General features: G+C 38.6%; 2 protein-coding genes and 1 pseudogene across 2 annotated transcripts; 2 read left to right on the top strand and 1 right to left on the bottom strand.

Moving 5' to 3' along the window:
- ormdl2 (ORMDL sphingolipid biosynthesis regulator 2) lies at positions 1–7,249 on the top strand. The gene is made up of 4 exons (XM_008293737.1): positions 1–42; positions 2,576–2,750; positions 2,971–3,122; positions 6,604–7,249. The coding sequence occupies exons 2-4, from the start codon at positions 2,577–2,579 to the stop codon at positions 6,737–6,739; spliced, it is 462 nt and encodes a 153-aa protein (XP_008291959.1). The 5' UTR covers positions 1–42; position 2,576; the 3' UTR covers positions 6,740–7,249.
- A 97-nt stretch (positions 7,250–7,346) lies between these two features.
- LOC103366064 (uncharacterized) lies at positions 7,347–8,949 on the top strand (annotated as a pseudogene).
- Positions 8,950–10,500: 1,551 nt separating this feature from the next.
- Positions 10,501–16,900, bottom strand: nemp1 (nuclear envelope integral membrane protein 1). Its single transcript, XM_008293681.1, has 9 exons — positions 16,792–16,900; positions 15,039–15,166; positions 14,535–14,751; positions 14,376–14,448; positions 14,176–14,269; positions 13,962–14,076; positions 13,117–13,342; positions 12,768–12,944; positions 10,501–11,591 (listed from the first exon to the last, which is right to left on the bottom strand). Exons 1-9 carry the CDS (start codon positions 16,898–16,900, stop codon positions 11,429–11,431), a joined length of 1,302 nt encoding a protein of 433 aa, XP_008291903.1. The 3' UTR covers positions 10,501–11,428.
- Positions 16,901–18,973: the final 2,073 nt, after the last annotated feature.

Here is an 18,973-nt window from a genome sequence, read left to right as displayed (position 1 = left end):
AAAAACAAGGAATTTCCTGGTGAGCTACGACAACACAGGAAGGTAAAGTTTGCTCCGGTGAAATGTCAAGTTTTTAGGCCTCAGAATGTGTCGTGGGGCAGATTAATTCCTCACATTTTAACAGAAGCTGTTGAGCCTCTCAGCTTTAACCCGCCGTCTGCAGCTGTTAGTTATAATTAACGTAACCGTGAGCCAGCGTTAGCTTGTCAACCTGTAGGTAGCAGCTGGTAGCTAGCATGCGAACGTTATATCACTTATTGTTAATTATCCGGCTAAAGTTTAAAGTCGGAACCCTGTGTGAGTGTTTACTGGGATGTTCTCGTAGGATATTTAACGTTTTTGCTTCTTCACCGCTGTGTTTTTTGTCTTGCTAGCTGCTGAAAGTTCAGAAGTGTTAGCCGAGTGATGTTGGGGAGTCCTGTGAAAGGGGGCGCGTGTTTCTTTGGCCAGAATCGTGCAGGCGGGCGGCGTCACTTCCTCAGAGCAGATTTAAGATGCAGCTTAATTTATTCGATTAATTGTTTACAATATATATATTATCAAAAGGTCCATCACAGGTCCCCAGAGTGCCAGGACGTGTCTTTGAATGACTTATAATTATTGTTGTTATTATTATTATTATTATTATGAATAGTAGTAGTAGTAGTATCACTATGGAAATTCTTGTACCATATATTGCTAAGAAAATCAAATTACAATATCATGGGCATAAATGCAGTGTCCAGTAGAAAAGCTAAATGTGTGATACATTACTTTATATAAAAGGCATGCGAAAGTAAGTAATAATGGCAATGAAAATGAAGCAGTAATGTAATAATACACATGCCAATTAAATATTGCACCCAAAAATGACATGTTGCACATGACATTGACATATTCAATGAAATGAAGTATTGCACATGAAAGTGAAATATTACACATGATACTGAAATGGATGAAACTACTGAGAAAAGTAATATTGCGACTGGCATTGATGTTATTGTTAACTGTGCAGTGTCAGCAGTCATACAAGTGTGTAATGACAACTACAAATATTTAGTTTTAATAGTATTGTTCCCTGGCACAATATTTTCCGATTATAGACAAGCTTGTTAATTAGTTTTGTGCTGATATGTGCAGCGATCAGCAGTCGTCCACATAGATAGATAGATAGATTAAGAATAAGCCTTATCAGTTATCAAGTAAATTTATTTGTATAGGACCTTATCCCGCACAGAGGTTATTCAAAGAGCGTTGCATTTAAAAAACAAAAAAAGTCATGTTAATATGTGAAAAATAAGATACAACAGGATTAAATTACATTAATAAAATTAAACAATTAAATAACAGTGCAGATAGGTTAAATAAGGTGCACACTGATTCCATCGAATGATTCTGACTGATTGACTAAAACAGCAGCAAAACACAAAAGATAAGACATTCTTCTTTTTTTTTAAGCATGTATTTAAAAAAAAAAAATACAACTGATTACCAAAAAGCGCTAGGGAAGAAAGAACTGTCTTAGCTCACTCATAAAAACGGCTGCAGTCGGGACAAATCTCAGTTTAAAAGGAAGCCAGTTCCAACAGTGGGCAGCAGAATGACCAAACATTATGCAACATATGTATGAAACCAGAGTAGTCCGAATCTGTGTTTTTAAAACTGTCATCAGTAAACTGCAGTTTTAAGGTGGAAATACTTAGCTGTGGTGTTGCCTACTTATTTCACTCATGATGTCTTCTAGCATATAAAAAAAAAAAACACACCATGTGGACATATTAACACAGTTAAAAACTTGATATTTGCAGGAGTGTGTCTTTGATAATCACAATTTTATTCTCATAGCACTTAAGCACAGCATGCTTCAGTTGTAAAAATTCTAAATCAGAGCGACCTGTAGCACATACAAAGTTTAGAAAGATGAGACATTAAATATTTGTGGTATTGAGTCCATACATGCACAAATACAAGTGCAACAGCACAACAAAATAAATAATACTACTTATGTAAATAAGTAAAATGCGGATAAAAGAGGTAAGCTCACATAAAGCAGGTCAAAGGATAAAAAAAGAAAATTACCAAATACAATAAATGTGTAAAAGTATTGTCAAAGTAACTGCCTAATCATTAGTTTCAGCACATGGAATAATTCTTCATATTGATACTCAAAACGTTTCTCTGCTTTCAGTTTCTCTATGTGATGATTTGTTGGTTTTCTTTGTCCTATGTGATAGAAAGTTAAATATGTCCCGGTTCCCTGTAATAAATGTGATGATTTTCTTTTTATAGAAGGAACATTTATGATGTTCTTTGAGCAACAGAAAGGATCAAGATGTTTAAAAAGTGTTAAAATCAAGAAAATGCAGAGTTTTTCAATAACCTAATTTCAGCAGATGAACAACATGACTACTAGAACAGATTTTACTGGATGTGTAAGTTTCACCAGCCCAAACATGAACAGGTTTTCTCTTTTCGGATTTAAGATTTAGCCTGCTTGCCAACATCTTGTAAAAAGCTGGAAATCCAAACTCATTGTGGGCTTAAAGGTTTATGAGCGCTTCTGAAGCAGACAGATTTTGTCTTCCTCCGTCTTCAGGATGAATGTGGGCGTAGCTCACAGCGAGGTGAACCCCAACACCCGGGTGATGAACAGCAGAGGGATATGGCTCACCTACCTGCTGCTGACCATCGTGTTGCACATCGTCCTGCTCAGCATTCCTTTCTTCACTGTGCCACTCGTCTGGACCCTCACCAATGTCATCCACAACCTGGTCAGTTAAAATGACAAAACAAATCTGAACAACTGCACTGAGTAGACATTAAACCTCCACAGGTATTATATCGTATTTTTAGGCTCCAAAGCTCTTCCAGCTTAAGCACCACTGTCAGGCAAGCGTCAGGTTGTTGTATAAATATGAGTTCTACTTTCAAGAGCTCTGTTTAAGTTGTGCAGCAGTTACATATCTCTGCTGCGTTGTGTTTCCTCTGCAGGTGATGTACCTGTTTCTACACACAGTAAAGGGCACTCCCTTTGAAACACCAGACCAAGGCAAAGCTCGTCTGCTCACACACTGGGAACAGATGGACTACGGCGTCCAGTTCACATCTTCACGCAAATTCCTCACCATCTCACCAATTATACTGTAAGTACATTTCCTGCTGATATTGAAAAGCCATCTGCAGTGCTGGGCCGTTTGCACTTTCACTTTGACAGTGAAGACTAAATCAACATGTAGTTAAATACAAGAAGAGTTTGCAAGGATGGTTGTGTTTTTGCTTCACTCGATGGGACTCTTTTTTTTTTTTTGGACCATCTGGGAACAGTTTTACACGAATCAACCATAAATCTTTTCATTCCCTTGCATCTCGTGCAATTTTTTAATTCAACCCTAAGAGCCTAATGTTGCCACTTTGCATGCAAATTCACATCACTTTTTCTCAAAATACCTATTGCAGCAAGGTCTCACGCATATCAGATTTAACTGTATGACTTGACCTTTCCAACAGTGGCGGTTGCTGTTCATGAGAAAAAATGGTGACTTTACATTTCATCTAATCGTAATGACAGTCATGCAGCTCTGCATCCCGTGAGCCTTTGGACCTAGTATTGTGTGAAACTGATCCATAGCTACATCAGAATCAGAAGTTTACATACACTGTATAAAAAGAGAAAACCGTTTTTTTTCTCACTGTCTGACATTAACTCAGACTAAACTTTTCCTGTTTTAGGTCAGTTAGGATTTCCAAAATTATTTCTACTTGCTAAGTGCCAGAATAATGAGGGAGAACATTTTTTATTACTTTCTTTAAAGTCAGAAGTTTACATACACTAAGATGACTATGCCTTCAAAACTATTTGAGAAAGCCCAGATGATGATGTCATGGCTTTGGAAGCTTTTGATAGGTTAATTAACAACATGTGAGTTAATTGGAGGCACACCTGTGGATGTATTTTAAGGCACACCTCAAACACACTGCTTCGTTTTGTGGCAACATAGAAAATCTAAAGAAAACAGCCAAGATATCAGGAAGATAATTGTGGACTTCCACAAGTCTGGTTCATCCTTGGGTACCATTTCCAGGTGCCTGAAGGTTCCAGGTCCATCTGTTCAAACAATTATACACAAGTATAAACACCATGGGAATGTCCAGGTCATACTGCTCAGGAAGGAGACGGGCTCTGTGTCCCAGAGATGAAGTGTTTTGGTGTGAAATGTGCGTATCAACCCCAGAACAAAAGCTAAAGACGTTGTGAAGATGCTGCTGAAGCTGGTCAGAGAGAGTCATTATCCACAGTGAAACCAGTCCTGTACTGACATGGACTGAAAGGCTACTCAGAGAGAAAGAAGACATTACTCCAAAAGCAACATAAAAAAGCAGATTACCGTTTGCAAATGCACACAGGGACAAAGACCTTCATTTTTGGAGACATGGTCTGTGGTCTGATGAAACTAGAATTAAACTGTTTGGTCATGATGACCGTCGTTACATTTGGAGGAAAAAGGGGGAAACTTGTAAGCCTGAGAACACCACCCCAACTGTGAAGTACGGGGGTGGCAGCATCATGTTGTGGGGGTGTTTTGCTGCTGGAGGGACTGGTGCACTTCATAAAATAGATGCCGTCGTCATGAAAGAACATTATTTCAAAATATTGAAGCACCATTTCAACACATCAGCCAGGAAGTTAAAGCTTGGGCACAAATGGGTCTTCCAAATGGACAGTGACCCTAAACATTGCGGCAAATTAGTTACAAAGTGGCTTGGGGACAACAAAGTCAATGTGTTGAAGTGGCCATCACAAAGCCCTGACCTCAATCCCATGAAAAATTTGTGGGCAGAGCTGAAAAGGTGTGTGGAGCAAGGCGGCCAACGACCCTGAGTCAGTTACACCGGTTCTGTCAGGAGGAATGGGCCAAAACTCTTTCAAACTATTGTGAGAAGCTTGTGGAAGGAAACCCAAAATGTTTAACCCCAAATCATACAGTTTAAAGGCAATGCTACCAAATACTAAGGAAATGTACGGAAACGTCTGACTTTGAAGAAAGTAATAAAAAATGATCTCTCCCATCATTCTTGTATTTAGCAAATTGAAATAATTTGGGTAATCCTAACTGACCTAAAACAGGAAAAGTTTAGACACATATAATGTCAGACAGTGAGAAAAAAAAAAAAGTTGTCTTTTTGTACAGCGTATGTAAACTCCTGATTTCAACTGTAGCTATGGATCAGTTTCACACAATACTAGGTCCAAAGGCTAACGGGATGCAGAGCTGCATGACTGTCAACTAAAAAAAAGACATAAAAGATAACCAGGCAGTTTGCCAAAAAGTGATTTGTAGATAAATAAAATACAGTGGCACTCTCTTCCTACGGCCAACCAACTTTCTCATACAAGGTGTGTCAGAAAAGTTCCAGGACTGGTGTCACAAAAGATATATTTCAAACCCAAACTACGAGTTTTCCCCTTCAGACGATCAACCTGCACATCTACAAAGAGATCATGCTTCACCATGACAACGTGCCTGCTCACAGTGCCCTGAGCATCCGACAGTTCATGGCTGAGAAGAACATCGCTGTGCTGGAGCAACCTCCCTACTCACCCACCTGGCTCTGTGGGATTTTTTCCTCTTCCCCAAGTTCAAGGGGGTCATCAAGGGGACCCATTTTGAAGATGTGGACGACTTTAAGATGGCTGGAGCTGCGGAGGCACCTGGAAGAATCCTTCCAGGAGTGCATGGCGGTGTGGCATAGAAGGCTGGGAAAGTGTGTTAGACTCCAGGGGCATTACTTCGATAGTTTGGATTTGAAATATATGTTTTGTGACACCAGTCCTGAAACTTTTCTGACACACCTCATACAGAAGAAAATGATGCGTTCTATAGGTGTCTGCAGTTATTTAGGAGGTTTAAGAACAGGGGCAGGAGCTTGGATATATATTTTTACATCAACATAATCCATGGTAAATAAAAAGGCTGACTGATCTGGGTAATACATGACTTAATTTATTGTTTTTGTGTTTTTTTAAATGCCTGCTTTGCTTTTAAAGGACTTTTTTTTTTTTTTTTTTTTTAAATATGGGTCTTTGTTTTGAGATGGTGGCATAAGTCGGAGTCTGATTTCCAGCCTGAGACTTTTGATTTTGTCGACTAAAATGTCTGTAGTCTCTAACAGATTTCAGCAGTGCCTGCTCGCATCAACACTTGGTTAAAAACAATGTAACTGACTATGTAGTGTTTGCAGCAGACATATTTTAAAACAAACTTAATATCATATTAATGCTATTGAGTTTCAGCATCCTCACCAGCTAAAGACACGTAACAAAACAGCATTGCTCTTGTACTGCAGTGCATCATTAGTTCTAGTATTGTAAGTATGATAAGGAAACTTTTAAGTTTTTTCCAAAACTTGGTAAAGTGTAATGTGATATGAAGTCCTCAAGCTTGTTAGCATTACTATTGTAGTTTGTAGGACAGGTAGCTGGGCATGCTAAAACTTGCAGTGCGTGATGTAACCTCAAACCTTCATTAATTCCTTGTGGACTGTTATTTTCACTTTGTATGTATTTAGTGTTTCTCTTGAATACTTTTGTCAAAGCTCCTAAATAAATTGATTTTCTCTTTACAGGTATATTCTTGCTAGTTTCTACACAAAATATGATCCGACACATTTCCTCATCAACACGAGCTCCCTCCTCAGCGTCCTCCTCCCAAAGCTGCCTCAGTTTCACGGAGTTCGGGTTTTTGGGATCAACAAATACTGACAGAACTGACTGAGCACTGGATTTTAAACACCAACACTGGACTTGTAGTTTTCTGTTTCTGCTGTTTAGAGGTTGTGGAGAAGAAAAAACAGTTGTTTTGTCTCAAGTCTACAGGCTATGTGGAGGATTCAGTAAAAGGCGCTTTTGTTTCCTTCTTGCAGCCTGATAAAGTAAATGCACGACTGCTGTTTTATCAGAGTAAATTTATTCTCTACCGACATTCCCAATGTAAAAGCCAGACAGTTTGCTCTTACTTCAAAGACGAAAGCAAAGTTTGAACTGCACTGCTTTGAAATGTGATGTTTATTCATCTTTTATGTCTCAGATATTTCTGTTACAAACTGCACTGGCTGCAAGTCTGTAGAGTGTCTGGCTGTTGCCATAAATTTGGCAGTGTGGTTCATGTCCCAAAGGACACTTATAGTTTCTTTGATGCTTTTTTTCTTGACTTACTGTGAAGGATTTACATGCATTTACACGCCTACAATAAACACTTTGCCATGATACACATAACCCTGTAATGTACTGTTTAAATTTAATTTAAAAGGTGGGTGTCTTTTGCACCCATGGCCGTCTGTCATTTGCATACCATTCGCTCCAGTTACATACAGTGGGTACGGAAAGTATTCAGACAGTACACACAGCACCCCATATTGACAGAAAAATACAGACTTGTAAACATTTTTGCAGATTTATTAAAAAAGAAAAACTGAAATGTCACATGGCCATAAGTATTCAGACCCCTTTGCGATGACTTTCGTATATATTTAATTCAGGTGCTGTTCATTTCTTCTGATCATCCGTGAGATGGTTCTGCACCTTCATTGGAGTGTTTAAATATAATGATTGGACTTGATTAGGAAAGGCACACAACTGTCTATATAAGACCTTACAGCTGACAGTGCATGTCAGAGCAAATGAGAATCAGGAGGCCGAAGGAACTACCCAAAGAGCTCAGAGACAGAATTGTGGCAAGGCACAGATCTGGCCAAGGTTACAAAAGAATTTCTGCTGCACTTAAGGATCCTAAGAGCACAGTGGTGTCCATTATCCTTAAATGGAAGACTTTTAGGACTCTTCCCAGAACTCTTCCTAGAGCTGGCCGTCCGGCCGAACTGAGCAATCGGGGGAGAGGAGCCTTGGTGTGAGAGGTAAAGAAGAACCTAAAGATCACTGTGGCTGAGCTCCAGAGATGCAGTGGGGAGATGGGAGAAAGTTTCAGAAAGTCAACCATCGCTGCAGCCCTCCACCAGTCAGGGCTTTATGGCAGAGTGGTCCAATGGAAGCTTCTCCTCAGTGCAAGACACATGAAAGCCTGCATAGAGTTAGCGAAAAAACACATCAAGGACTCCCAGATTATGAGAAATAAGATTCTCTGGTCTAATGAGAGCAAGATTGAACTTTTTGGCCTTAATTTTAAGCGGTATGTGTGGAGAAACCCAGGCACTGCCCATCACCTGCCTAATACGTGGGGTGTACCAGGACAACTGGTTGCAATTGAAGGAAAGATGAATACGGCTAAGCACAGAGATATCCTGGACAAAAACCTTTTCCAGAGTGCTCAGGACCTCAGACTGGGCCGAAGGTTCACCTTCCAACAACACAATGACCCTAAGCACACGGCTAAAACAACGACAGAGTGGCTTCGGAACAATTCCGTGACTGTTCTTGAATGGCCCGGCCAGAGCCCTGACTTAAACCCAATTGAGCATCCCTGGAGAGACCTGAGAATGGCTGTCTGCCAACATTCACCATCCAACCTGACAGAACTGAAGAGGACCTGCAAGGAGGAATGGCAGAAGATCCCCAAATCCAGGTGTGAAAAACTTGTTGCATCATTCCCAAGAAGACTAATGGCTGTGATATTTCTGTTTTTCTTTTTTAATAAATCTGCAAAAGTGTCTACAATTTTATGTTTTTCTGTCAATATGGGGTGTTGTGTGTACATTACGGAGGAAAAAGTGAACCCTACATGATTTTAGCAAATGGCTACAATATAAAAAGGAGTGAAAAATTTAAAGGGGTCTGAATACTTTTCGTATCCACTGTAACTGCAGAATCCTGTAGTACAGTGGTTTCTAGGAATCAGTTAATAGCATGCATTCCAGTTTGCATGTTGTGGGGAAGTCCAGACACCTCACATGAAGTCACCATGACGGGGCTGTTACAGTGTTTGCAATATGCTTATATATTGAAGGGATTCTCCCCCCTTCTGCATATATTGTAGTGCGTTTGCATTGCAGTGAGGTTTTCATGTTTTGTGAAGTGCGTTTTAGGGAAGTAACTCAAAGGAAATACAGCTGCATGTGAATTGATTACACTGCTGACCAGATCCGGGGAAACACATGCAAATAATGGCAGCTGCATCAGCCGATCTACCCGCGTAATGATTTGTTTTACTGTGTTGTTTCCTGCCTTCAAATGCTGCATGGACAGACACACGATATAAAAAATCCAGTGGTGGGATGCAGGATAGCTGGGTTTAAATGTCACCATGTCCCTAGGCCATCAGATATGGCTCACTGAAACTAGCGAGTGGGAGAGAAAGGATGAATACAATGGGTTTTTTTTCTCCAACATACTCTGTAAGCTGCCTGATTAAAGATAACGCCATCTGGCTTTAGCAGCAAATTAGATCCTCTACTGCAGTTTTTTCCTGTTCTGCTTCCACTTTCACTTCAGTAGTGATCAGTAAACTCTGACAAAAGGTACTAGGTAAAAGCTGTATATTTAAAAGAGTGACTCAATTCAATACATTCTGTTAAATTGTATTCCAGTCATCACTTTTGGTTTAACTTATCGATTCACATGAAATGATGAGATGTCAAAAGCAATGTGCAGATATGACAAAAGGTCAGACCTTTCTACTTTGAAGCCGAGCAACAAATTCTTAGATGGTAAAGTGATATTTTAACAGGTTAAAGGTTGTAACAGAGTCAACAAAGGTTGGAAAACTCACTTCAGTTATTTGGGGCTTTTCAAAGCACCATGCTGTTTCACACGAGATTCTAGATAACTGAGGAAAAGACAAATTAATAAAAGACATACAGTAAAGCATTTTTGATAACTCAGTGAATCATTTATCCAGGAAAAAAGCCCCTCAACTTGTTCTTGTCACCTTCCCAAAAGAAGGGATTATCTGATTTACTGTTTTGCGTCATTGTACGCTAAATACTTATGAAATTTTGAAGAATTTACCTTCGACTGTGGAAACTTGTGATGGGCATTTTCCACCATTTTCTGACATGTCATAGACTGCCACAACAGTTTAACCCCTTCGGCTACGTATCTGTTAGTAAGAACAACCAGCATCGTTTTTCAAAGCTTGCCAAACGTGTCACATTCACTGATGAGCCCGTCTCGTTCGGTCAGGGCAAAAATGGATTTCACAATTATTGTGCTAAATTTCAGTTGCATCAAATTTGGGATATAATTTTTAGAGCGTGATCAAATACATGTACATTTTTGAGTTTTTTTTCCAAATCTTACAGTGGATTGGTGATTAGGTGAAGTAGCATGTATTTCAGAATTCTCTCAAGTACAGTAAAGCCCAAGGTTGTTCATTTAGGTCTTACAGTTGTGCAGCTGTTACTGACTGAATTGGGCGATTTTTGGAAGGGGGGGGGGGGGTTTCAAATAATAGCTTTGGGCTTAAGGGTTTTATCTGTAACAATACATCATATTTCATACATTTCTCATTAATTTGGCATGTTTAACCTTTATCTTCAAAGTTACGAATATAAATTTGGTGGAGCAAAAAGTACAATATTTGTTTCTTTATGCAGTGGACAAGTAACATAGAATGGAAATACTCAAATTATACTTGGGTACAATACTTGAGGAAGAAATCTTATTTTAGTAAAAGCTTTAGTCACCCATTACAAAAAATAACATCTCAGTCTTTCAACTTCATGTGCATGACTTGATAAACCAAAATCATGCTGACATTCATGAACACCTTACAATCTTTTAGCTCAAATACCTTAAACAATGATACCACCCCCAGGCTGCTCAAGCTCAAAAATATACATATTTTTATTCAAAATATTTTTTGACACTTCCAGTGATGTGTCTACTAAAATTGATGCAACAAAAGAAAAAGAAATGTGACCTAACAATTTGTTCCTCCCCAAGCAGAAAGTTAAAACAATAACTACCCCTGTATGAAGCTGCTGTTCAGAGAGGTGAAAACTTATCACAGTGATGTACAAACATGTACTCTGGATGCACTCAATGCAGTGAGCTCAGTTACTGTCGAGAGGCTGTAAACGCAACATATTTTTAAAAAACTAAACCCTTTTCTAAGCTACAAGTAAATACAACACAAAGTGATCAACTTGTCGTGATCAGAGTCTTTTGTAAAAGAAGCCTCTGTTCCCTTTGAAAAAAAAGGAGATCTTGCGTCAGTGCACTTTTTTCAACAACACATGTCTTAGCCATTTGTAACAAATCTGACCTCATTGTTGTGCCTGTGATTTTCAGTGGGCTTTTCTGTTTGTTTGTTTTCATTGGAAACACACAAAATGGCTCTTGTGATCCTGGAATTCAATCCAGGGAGTTTCTCGATCCAGCCCCCACACTAATCCCTTAAAGTCAGTGGGGACAGCCATGGAAAGCTCTTTTCCCACCACCTTTCTGAAAGGCAATAATCACTGTTATTACACGTCTCCACTCCAACATTGTGGCATCTCATTGTGGTTTCGTCATCATTGATTTAAGATCTTCTTCTTCTTCGTCGTCCGTGTCAAAAAATTCATCCTCAAAAAATGACCCTCCACAACCATATTCCTGTGCGTGGACAGACACCTCGTTTGGCATCAAGTGAGGTGATCCTTCGATAAAATCAGCAAACCTGTGGGTTATTGTGACAATATTAACAACATGTTATACACAGTTGAAACCAGAAGTTTACATACACTGTATAAAAAGGCATAAAACCTTTCTTTTCTCACTGACATTAAATCAGACTAAACTTTTCCTGTTTTAGGTCAGTTAGGATTACCAAAATTATTTCTATTTACTAAATGTCAGAATAATGAGAGACAGAATTTTTTATTATTTTTTTTAAAGTCAGAAGTTTACATACACTAAGATGACTATGCCTTTAAACTATTTGAGAAAGCCCAGATGATGATGTCATGGCTTTGGAAGCTTTTGATAGGTTAATTAACAACATGTGAGTTAATTGGAGGCACACCTGTGGATGTATTTTAAGGCACACCTCAAACACACTGCTTCGTTTTGTGGCAACATAGAAAATCTAAAGAAATCAGCCAAGATATCAGGAAGATAATTGTGGACCTCCACAAGTCTGGTTCATCCTCGGGTACCATTTCCAGGTGCCTGAAGGTTCCAGGTTTATCTGTTTAAACAATTATACACAAGCATAAACACCATGGGAATGTCCAGGTCATACTGCTCAGGAAGGAGACGGGCTCTGTGTCCCAGAGATGAAGTGTTTTGGTGTGAAATGTGTGTATCAACCCCAGAACAAAAGCTAAAGACCTTGTGAAGATGCTGCTGAAGCTGGTAAGAGAATGTCATTATTCACAGTGAAACGAGTCCTGTACCGACACAGGCTTTCATATAATTGTTTGAACAGATGAACCTTCAGGCATCTGGAAATTGCGCCCAAGGATAAGACAGACTTGTGAAGGTCTGCAATTCTGCCAATTCACAATTGTGTCCCCAATTAACTCACATGTTGTCAATTAACCGATCAAAAGCTTCTAAAGCATGACATCCTCATCTGGGCTTTCCCAAATAGTTTTGAAGGCATAGCCATCTTAGTGTATGTAAACTTCTGATTATGAAGAAAGTAATAAAAAATTCTCTCCCTCATTATTCAAGAATTTAGCAAATAGAAATAATTTTGGTAATCCTAACTGACCTCAAACAGGAAAAGTTTCAGTTTTTTTATACAGTGTATGTAAACTTCTAGTTTCAACTGAACATCATTTAGCAATTTCTCTCTATTTCTGTTAAGGACACATTATATATGTATGAGTAGAAAAACTACAATAACTACCTTTTTGGGGACTGAAGCCTGGACACTGTCTTCCACGGGCTGAACTCTGGGCTGGTGCATTGTTTCCGCAACTCCTCCAGAGCTCGCCGAGTCTCTTCCTCCCCCTGCTTCTGATACTCTTCCTCAGTCAACAGGCGACGTGGCTCTGGCTTCCAGTACACCAACCTCCTGATTCTCCTGCATAACAGAGCCAGTACTCAATTTTTATTTTATTTTTTTAATTATAAGAACTTAATATGACTACTGATAATTCCGAAAACGTTCTAACACAGACTGTATCTTTACTTCGAGTTTCATCATAGCACTATACTCTTACGCCACCTTCTGTCAGAATTTTGAAAAAACATACCTCCATGCAGAAACTGCCATTGTGATCGGGTACTCCAGATTTTTGGAGACCAAAGCTGCTATAATGATAGCGATGGCAACTTGCTGAATCTGAATTCCTAAATAAACCAGGAGCAGACCAAACAGCTGCAGCGTCCACGACAGGATGTTAATGCTCTTCTCATCCACCAGAGGACCGTAACGGTAACACACAGCAAAACTGATGAATCCCACCACCCCTACATAACCTGAAGGAAAAGCAGAAGAAGAAAAATATTGATTTTACACATTGTAACTAATTCAGACCACCACTATGCAACACAAAGGCTCCATGGTTACACCTATTTACAGTTTCTGCAAAAGCTTGTGTTTGTATTACACATGATGGTTCTGACTTCCAGCTCCTCATGCAGGTTATGGTTTGGTCCTTAGAGATTGAAATCAGAAAGTTCTAAATGAGGCAAATGTTGCATTATATTGAGATTTAAGCATGCAGACCTATAAAAGGGGTATACTAAACAAAGACACTCATGAGTTTAGTCAGTAGACTGATCTATGCTGACAAGACTAACAGACACTGTTCATCCAAATATTTAATGTTTAAAATCTCAAGGTGACAAATTACGGGGATGGTTCACTTTGTATTAATTTTCATTAACTTTTCATCTGTCATATTATTTCCTAAATAAGTGATTATCATTTTTTCTCCAAAATGTGAAATATTATGACAAAACAAATATAAAAAAAATAGTGAAAATACCCTTTAAATGTGTTATTAAAAGGCAGTCCAAAACCTGAAGACACTCAGTTCTTATCATAGAAGCCAAAAGAAAGCAGCAGAACCATGCGTTCATGAAGAGTCTGTACCTAATGCTGCGTGCCAGTGCTCTCGCAGTATAATGCCGAGGTTCCTGCAGACAAGCTGGATGGCGTACACAGAGAATGACCAACCACCAACTATCAATACATAAAAGGGGCTTTTCTGTTTAAATGACAAACACAAAATGCAAATATCAAGCATTAGATTCAAGAGATTTAATATATAAAATATTGGATATTTGAGGCAAATTAAATACCTTACCCTTGGCAAAAAGCGCGCCAGAATGAAAAAGAGGATGATGAGAGAGGCAATCATGCCTGTGCTCATGCCAGCAGAGTAGAAGAAAACTTGACTCCTTCATACAGGGGACAGAAGAAATATATAAAAAGTAATATAATTAGAACTAACAGAATCTTGTTAAATATGACAATGGAACAATATATAATACAACAAAAAAATACCTGCTGAGTGAGTCTGCAAAGACAAACAGCAATGTTCCAGCGAGGAATACCAAAAACAGATAGATATCAAACTCTGCAAGAAAAGAACAACTTTGTGATGAAACTGTATTATCTGTCAACAACCAGTATATTACGTTTCTTAATTTGCTTTCCACTTACTGCGAAGGGACTTGACAGTGTACTGAGTTTTTTCAGTAGGATCAACCTTGAAGCACGTCTTCTTGCTGAACAGGTTGATGTTAATTGTGGTTTCATTGTGCTTCTCGCGTAACAAGCTTTGAAACCAGCCCCAGAAGCTGAAGCGATCCAGCTCCTGCAGCTCGTCCTCACCTTCCACAGTTTCCAATTTAAACACTTTTGAACTCCACACTTTGACCTGTCAGAAATCTTTGGTTATTACTGACCTCAATGACTGAGTTTCACCTTAAAAAACTGTTGAAATTAAGGGCTGTAAGATAGATATCTAATTACAAATATCATTTTTGGCACTCTTTTGTTAACACATTTATTGCAATGCAATGTCAAGCTATAAACCACATTTGCTAGAATTTAGCCTCTAGATACTCCAGCTGAGAGGGATAAAACCATTTTTAACATTTTTTCATTATTTAACACTGAGTGTAAGTAATGGGGGTTTGGCTGGGCATCAGTAATGACACTTACCTGGATTCTTGTCCATGTTTGTCTCCATGTTGGCAATATAGAGTTTTTGTAACAGAACCGGTTGGAACCTGACATGACAAGCTCCTCTCCATCCCGTAGATCGATAATTGAATATTTGTTACCTGGATCTGAGAAGCAGAGAAATTTACGTCATACTAAGACTGCACGATGTTAGATAAACCTGTGACATGAAAACATTTAAAAGAAAAAATCAACTGTTTCAGCAGCATTCATTTTAGACAAGCATTTACAGGACAACACTGACATGATTTTAAATTTTCTTTTGCATTGCCAATAGATTCTAATAAAAGACAAACTGGACATTAGTCAATCCCTCAGGAATTCTTCCTAACTCATCTATGGTCAGCATGCACTATTTCCAACTGAAGTGGAGTATTTATAGTTTCTATTTTTAAATGTTTTTGACATTTTTAACTGTTAGCAGACACTACTAAACAGTTGAGTAACAACACATACTAGGGACTATTTTGAGAAACACAAAAAAATGAACATTTCTTGCTCTCATGTGTACTTACATTAGCAACAACATTAAAACTACTGGAGAGTGAAGTTAATAACACTAAAGCTGATTTTGTTACAATGCAATGTTCTGCCTGGGTACTGGGATTCATATGGATGCTTGCCTGTTACCATCTACGCACACATTGCTGCAAACCAAGCAGCAGCTCTGGAATTATTCGAAGAACACAACAAAGAGCCCAAAGCATTGATAGCCCCTCTAAAATACCCAAATCCTAATCCGACAGAGCATCCACAAGATGTGCCAGAACAAACCAGGTCCATGAAGACCCTAAGGATCTGCTACCAACGCCCCAGTGCCAGACACTAAAGAACACCCACAGGGGTCCTGTGTCCATCGTCCGATGAGTCAGAGCTGTCTGACAGCAGGAAGGGGACCTACACAATATTAGACTGGCAGTTTTAATGTTGTGACTGATATGAGTATATAGGACCATCTCCATGCTCATCATAATGAAGCAACAGTACAATAATGTTTTAGATGCTGGACAAGCTCTATGACACAGAGGAATAAATTACTACCTGTTTGTTAATTTTTGGCTTTTTTTTTTGTTCCTAAGTAATCAAAAAATATAGTCGTAGTGTGGTTATATAAATGGCATGTGATACAAGAAAAGACAACATTGAAACAGTACACACAATTGTATAAAAATGTGCTGCTTTTCTCATGACTTTCTTGGACTAAGTAAGCCATTTGACACTACCTTTCACTTTCATTTTCAAACTGTTACTTACTCATAAGTTCAGTGGGAATTATGAGTTGCAAATATGCATGTGTTATCAGCACTGTCTTCACTCCCTGACTGCTATGTGTACTAGCAGCTTCAAATCGGACAAGTTTCTGCAGATACAAAACAAGTTTCGGTTGCGCATTGCTTTCATAATTAATAATTAGCGATGGCATGAGGGCGAGGCAGCTTGCAAACCCGACCAACGATAGGGTTTAACACATTTCTGCTCAGCAACATTACAACTGCAAAATTAACTATAATATTTAATTGGTCTTACACAGACACAGAATCAAAGAACACCGGACACTAAACGAGCTATAAGGATTTGTTTAAGTGCCATAAAGGCTTCATATAAACTAAGTTGTGTACAGTTTCACTGCCTCAAACACAAGCTAGCAGTAATTAGCCTGAGCAATACTGGTCTAAAATTCGTCTTAAATAACTTAAGGTAAGTGTCCCTTCTTCGTAACACTGCTTCTTACCTGTATGCTGGTGTGAGGTTTGAGGTAAACAGATTAAGAGCACCATTAAAAGCGTCAATTTAGCACTTGTGGAGATGTAACCGTTTACCATTTTCATGTATCCCGCCATGATAATTCTACCACAGCCTCATCTAACGTTTTGTCCCGCCCCTTCCGCCTCTTGTCACTGCGATGAGTTACATCCAATCACAAGGACGTACGGAATGTCGTCATTGTCGCTCTACGTTCAACGTCTCTCCCCCAACGTTGTAGCTGGGAGACATAATAATAATAATAATAATAATAATAATAATAATAATAATAATAATAATAACAACATTTATTTAGCATAGTGAAACTAAACGAACCTAAATGAAAATAAAAGCAGACAAAACAAAATACAATGAACTTAGGACACACAGAGGAAAAAAAGTATTTTTAGGAGTAAGTTTTAGAAAGAGATTTAAGATGGAGACAATCACTTGGTCACAGACTGTGGCCTTGGAATTAAGAAGCAGGGCTTCATCTGCAGAACTCAGAACAGGAAGTATGGCTGTTTAACGACTTCAAAGTAAACAATGACATTTTAAAATCCATTGGAAATCTTACAGGGAGTCAGTTTATTGAGGCTAGCACAAAGTGATATGATCGTGCTTCTTTGTCTCTGCAATGAGATGAGCAGCATTTTACACTTACATTTACCTACTTGAAAGAATAAAGGAAAATGAACAGTGATTTTGTGAGTGGTTTCATTAATATTCTGAGTGTAACAGCAAATGTAATGCTGCAGCACAAGGTCTCAACCTAAATAGCCACAGCTGCTCTTGTACCTTTTACTCAAATCAGAAATGCATTAATACAGTATATATGAACTAACACAAGTGAATGGGAAGATAAACACCACATTTGCCACGGTGAAAAGTCTCAGCATTAACACTATATGCACAGGAAAAGCTTCTTTTCAGTGTCACGATACTCCCTCTTCAGTATTCACCTGTAATTCAGCCCATGGCCTCTCCACAAATCTTTGCTTCAGAGACATATCAGCTGTCACGTCAATCAAATCTCATCCAGTTCATCTTACATTCATGTCAACTCTGTCTCTGCAACAGGATTCATGATCTGCTTTTTTGCACCAGATATTGGCTGCTTTTCAGGATAATACTCACAAAACAGCATGTGCATCCACTGAGATGAGCCCTGACACATTTTTCTGCACTGCTGTGAAAATCATTAGTTCTTTGGGATGACTCTGTAACCCTTTCCCAGTCTCATGCAAATAAATGATTTTTGATCACTCCAAAGGAAAGGCAAGATTTAGGAGAGCATAGTGCCGCAGTGTAAATTTTCTAATAATAGAATAATATAAAAAATACATGTGTACCTCACTCTGTGTGATCGAGATTTCAAATTTGTAATGAGGTGTTCTAGTTATGGCAGATGGCAGAGGAGGTCCAAATCTTCTGCCCTGATATAAGCTCTGTTGGCAGTTTATTTGTGCAGCACTGAGGTGATTTACATAAGATATGAGAAAAAGAAAATATGTGATAAAATACAAGCTACAAGACCAGTTACTCAGGAACATAGTTGAATATTACATTTATTTCCTGGGTATTCTTTTACCAGATGTCATAGTTACATGATATAGAGACAATAAAGACTATTGTTTGACATCGGTGGAGTAAGTAAATATGCTGACAGATATGAATACTGCAGAAGGATAAGCTCTTCACATAAAAAAAGGTTTACCAGTGATTTTAAATGACAAAAACAGTGACAGCTGTAAGTATTAGGGCTCATTACAAATGTGGGTGTTTTGTGGCAAAAAAAGTTTTAAGTCAACAGGGGAGAGACAACAATTCGTAGTGAAAACAGGTGGCACCCTCTTGTGGACAGATGAGCATCCACACTGAGAGTTTCACTAGATTAAACAAGACCTATATTGCTACACTGTGTGTTTTGGTTAACTACCTTGGTAGTGCTTAAATCAAAAACTTGTTAAGACTGTTGCATTTGTCTGGATTGTACCATTACAGATGTTTTAAGTAACGCACATGCCTGTGCTACTAGTCAGAATGTTTGCACTTAAAATGATGTGCTCTGAAAGCCAAAAACATTTTTTGCATCTGATTATTATTTAAAATTTAAAAGAAAAGCAAGCAGCTTGATGACCAAACCTGCTGTGACAGTGATTCCTGCACCT

Source organism: Stegastes partitus, unplaced genomic scaffold (genome assembly GCF_000690725.1).
Source record: "Stegastes partitus isolate 25-593 unplaced genomic scaffold, Stegastes_partitus-1.0.2 Scaffold20, whole genome shotgun sequence".
In the NCBI taxonomy this organism is placed as follows: domain Eukaryota; kingdom Metazoa; phylum Chordata; class Actinopteri; family Pomacentridae; genus Stegastes; species Stegastes partitus.
Note: the sequence above shows the minus strand (reverse complement) of the source record. Positions and strands in the feature narration are given on the sequence as shown.